Below are 4,445 nucleotides of genomic sequence, written 5' to 3'. Positions count from 1 at the left end.
TTAAACAGATGGGTTAACGTGGATTATTACTTTATTTTACGATGGAAACTGGAATCCGGTAAAAACAAAAATTTACCTAAATCAATTCAATATTTATGTACATATATTATGAGTATATTATACTGTGAAACGTCCATTGAACTGTTTATTGTAGAAGGATCGACCTCCACTTGACGGCGTATATGGAAAACCGGGTTTGGCCCATTTTTATTCAAGTCGTCCTGGACAGTACGGCATTTGTACAAATTTATGTATATACATACCATTTGGAAGCGAAATTCCATTCCTTTCATAAAATAATAACAAAAGGGCAAAAACTTTTGTATTTGAAGAACTTCTTTCGGAGGATTCAATGGCCGAACCTGCCTCATCTTAAGGCAAGTTAGGACAGGTAGTCTTGGTCAAGTTCGGCCCACATTAATAATGATGTCATAAAACTTCCAACCTCAGTTTTTCCCGCAAATTTCACGGCTTTTCATGTTTTGCATGGGCCGAACCGGTCCCGGTACCGTTGGCTGAACCTGTCCTAAATTCAATAGATTCGTTTATTACAGCCATACGAAAGTCAGTGCTAGGCTTTTGTGTAAACCATCATGTGAAACTGTCAGTGTGTTACACATATGCCGTACAAAAATGTAAGTAGTGATTCTGTTTATAGAAAGTCACAAAATCACAAAACTAGAAAGCATAACTTGCCCAGGTCTGTCCTACGGTAGTATGAACGCAGTTGGCAACGATATAAGCTATGGTGCGTGTTCCTTTGATATTTTTGCGGTGGAATGTACCAGAATGAAGCCGCCATTGTTTACTTTATCGTCAAAGAGATTTGAATCCGCCGAGCTTTTTTCACTGCGTATAAGCAAATGTATAGCCAGTCAGAATTCACCAAGCCGCAGAAGGAAGATAATATATACGTGAATTGTATATGCAGAAGTAAAATGTCCATAAAACATAATACAAAATTCTTTTGCAACGCGTGCTTTGATTGGAAACGGATAGTGTCATTTATAAACATATTAAGCCCCGCCCACCACACATGAATCAAGCCCTGATGTTTACCATAACAACATGACGGTTCTAGCATGTTCCATAAGGGGGCGTGCAGTGTATTGTTGTATGTTTAAATGTTACTGTAGAACATTCGCTGTACTGTATATTATATGTGTTATTTTAACAGGTCCATGGTACTGATTATTGTATATCAGACTATATATAACGAAAAGGATACATTTGACATCAATAAGCACGTTTGTATATCAAAACGACATCTTGAACATTTATTTTAAATTATCTTTTTTTTTATTTTGATGGAGAGAAATATAAATGAATATTTGAATATTATTTCGAGTTTGCTGTTATAATCCTTGTACATTTGAACTTAAGTACAGATTCCACAGTGTTTAGGGCACATCAACTTGGCTGCCTGTATGTTATCACAAATTTTCATGGCATCCAGGGAAGCACAGTTTGTATCCGACTTGTCTGCACACGGCCCGGTACCCGCTGAAGCAGAAGGGGAACAACAGTTAGTCATTATGACTATTGGGTGGGTGACAGCAAGAATATCTCTGTCTAATTTTTCAATTAAATGAAGATTGACCATTATACAATGGTAACAGTGATGATAGTTTCCTAGATGTGCAAGGATTGTTGATGATAAAGATATCTTGTTACAATGCTGTCTAAGGTGTCCATGTAAAGGCAATCAAAGCCTATTGTTTTTAGGTTTTCGATTGGATCATACCTTCCAATTCGATGACGCGGATATCTTTGTGTAAGAAATAATACCTTTCACTTCAGTGACGCGGATATCTTTGTGTAAGGTATGATACCTTCCAATTCGATGACGCGGATATCTTTGTGTAATGAATGATACCTTCCAATTCGATGACGCGGATATATTCGTGTAAGAAATGATCCCTTCCAATTCGATGACGCGGATATATTCGTGTAAGGAATGTTACCTTCCAATTCGATGACGCGGATATCTTTGTGTAAGGAATGATACCTTCCAATTCGATGACGAGGATATATTCGTGTAAGAAATGATACCTTCCAATTCGATGACGCGGATATATTCGTGTAAGGAATGTTACCTTCCAATTCGATGACGCGGATATATTCGTGTAAGAAATGATACCTTCCAATTCGATGACGCGGATATATTCTTGTAAGGAATGATACCTTCCAATTCGATGAGGCGGATATATTCGTGTAAGGAATACCTTTCAATTTGACGATGCAGATTTCTTTGTCATTTAAGGAATTATACCTTTTTATTCGGTAACGCGGATATCTTTGTGTAAGGAATGATAGCTTTCAATTCGATGACGCAGATGTTTTTGTGTAAGGAATGATTCCTTCCAATTCGATGACGCGGATATCTATGTGTAAGGTAAGATACCTTCCAATTCGATGACGCGGATATCTTTGTGTAAGGAATACCTTTCAATTTGACGATGCAGATATCTTTGTTATTTAAGGAATTATACCTTTTTATTCGGTAACGCGGATATCTTTGTGTAAGGAATACCTTTCAATTTGATGATGCAGATATCTTTGTTGTGTAAGGAATGATACCTTTCTATAACCCCCGTTACACATCTAGATTTATGAGAATCTTGCTGCAGATATGGCAACTTCCTCATCAATGATGATTGTTGAGAGGGATGAACTCCCTGCTACAGATATGATATTTTGTGTCGTCATTGTTAGAGAAACTTACATCCAGTATGGGGATTGTCGATGGTCAGAATGTCCTTGTTACATAGAGGTGTGGTACAGCATTTAACCTGTGTAGTCTCGCCACTTGCTTGTCTTGTTGAACGACGTCCTACTAATGAACCGTGCGATAGCGCGTCACAAACCTGACAAATAATGAACACGGCTTTGTTTTTAAGATAGAAGGCATAAACATTTTGGTTTTAACAAAACGAGGTTCCTTTTCTTCATATTTACACAGGACAAAACATATTGTACTTTTAACAAACAGACAAATGTCACAGTAAATATTGACTCAGCAGCATCATACATCAAAAAACACTTCATAAATATTGATATATCAACTAATTTTGAAAGAAAGATATCTACTTTTCAAAATAAATATAACCCACCAGCAAACAATGACAGAGNCGGATATCTTTGTGTAAGGAATGATACCTTCCAATTCGATGACGCGGATATCTTTGTGTAAGGAATGATACCTTCCAATTCGATGACGCGGATATCTTTGTGTAAGGAATGATACCTTCCAATTCGATGACGCGGATATATTCGTGTAAGGAATCCCTTTCAATTTGACGATGCAGATATCTTTGTTGTGTAAGGAATGATACCTTTCTATTCGGTGACGCGGATATCTTTGTGCAAGCAATGTAACTTTTCAATTCGATTGTTTTTAGGTTTTCGATTGGATCATACCTTCCAATTCGATGACGCGGATCTCTTTGTGGAAGGAATGATACCTTCCAATTCGATGACGCAGATATCTTTGTGTAAGAAATGATACCTTTCAATTCGATGACGCGGATATCTATGTGTAAGGTATGATACCTTCCAATTCGATGACGCGGATATCTTTGTGTAAGGAATACCTTTCAATTTGACGATGCAGATATCTTTGTTATTTAAGGAATTATACCTTTTTATTCGGTAACGCGGATATCTTTGTGTAAGGAATACCTTTCAATTTGATGATGCAGATATCTTTGTTGTGTAAGGAATGATACCTTTCTATAACCCCCGTTACACATCTAGATTTATGAGAATCTTGCTGCAGATATGGCAACTTCCTCATCAATGATGATTGTTGAGAGGGATGAACTCCCTGCTACAGATATGATATTTTGTGTCGTCATTGTTAGAGAAACTTACATCCAGTATGGGGATTGTCGATGGTCAGAATGTCCTTGTTACATAGAGGTGTGGTACAGCATTTAACCTGTGTAGTCTCGCCACTTGCTTGTCTTGTTGAACGACGTCCTACTAATGAACCGTGCGATAGCGCGTCACAAACCTGACAAATAATGAACACGGCTTTGTTTTTAAGATAGAAGGCATAAACATTTTGGTTTTAACAAAACGAGGTTCCTTTTCTTCATATTTACACAGGACAAAACATATTGTACTTTTAACAAACAGACAAATGTCACAGTAAATATTGACTCAGCAGCATCATACATCAAAAGACACTTCATAAATATTGATATATCAACTAATTTTGAAAGAAAGATATCTACTTTTCAAAATAAATATAACCCACCAGCAAACAATGACAGAGCATGTATACCAAAGTCTCACAGTAAATATACCCCATCAATTTACACAAATATAACATGGATTCCAAAGTCTCACAGTAAATATACCCCATCAATTTACACAAATATAACATGGATACCAATGTCTCACAGTAAATATACCCCATCAATTTACACAAATATAACATG

General features: G+C 36.8%; 1 protein-coding gene across 1 annotated transcript in view; it reads right to left on the bottom strand.

Annotated features, from left to right (window-relative positions):
• Window positions 1-1,262: 1,262 nt before the first annotated feature.
• Window positions 1,263-4,445, bottom strand: part of LOC110460699 (deleted in malignant brain tumors 1 protein-like) — a 66,774-nt gene continuing 63,591 nt past the window's right edge. The window contains exons 15-16 of the mRNA XM_021513755.1: window positions 3,874-4,015; window positions 1,263-1,503 (exon numbers count right to left, since the gene is read on the bottom strand). Of these exons, the coding sequence (XP_021369430.1) occupies window positions 1,379-1,503; window positions 3,874-4,015 (267 nt within the window). The 3' untranslated portion in view covers window positions 1,263-1,378. The remainder of the gene's footprint in view (window positions 1,504-3,873; window positions 4,016-4,445) is intronic.

Source organism: Mizuhopecten yessoensis, unplaced genomic scaffold (assembly GCF_002113885.1).
Source record: "Mizuhopecten yessoensis strain PY_sf001 unplaced genomic scaffold, ASM211388v2 scaffold10457, whole genome shotgun sequence".
Taxonomy (NCBI): Eukaryota; Metazoa; Mollusca; class Bivalvia; order Pectinida; family Pectinidae; genus Mizuhopecten; species Mizuhopecten yessoensis.
Note: the sequence above shows the minus strand (reverse complement) of the source record. Positions and strands in the feature narration are given on the sequence as shown.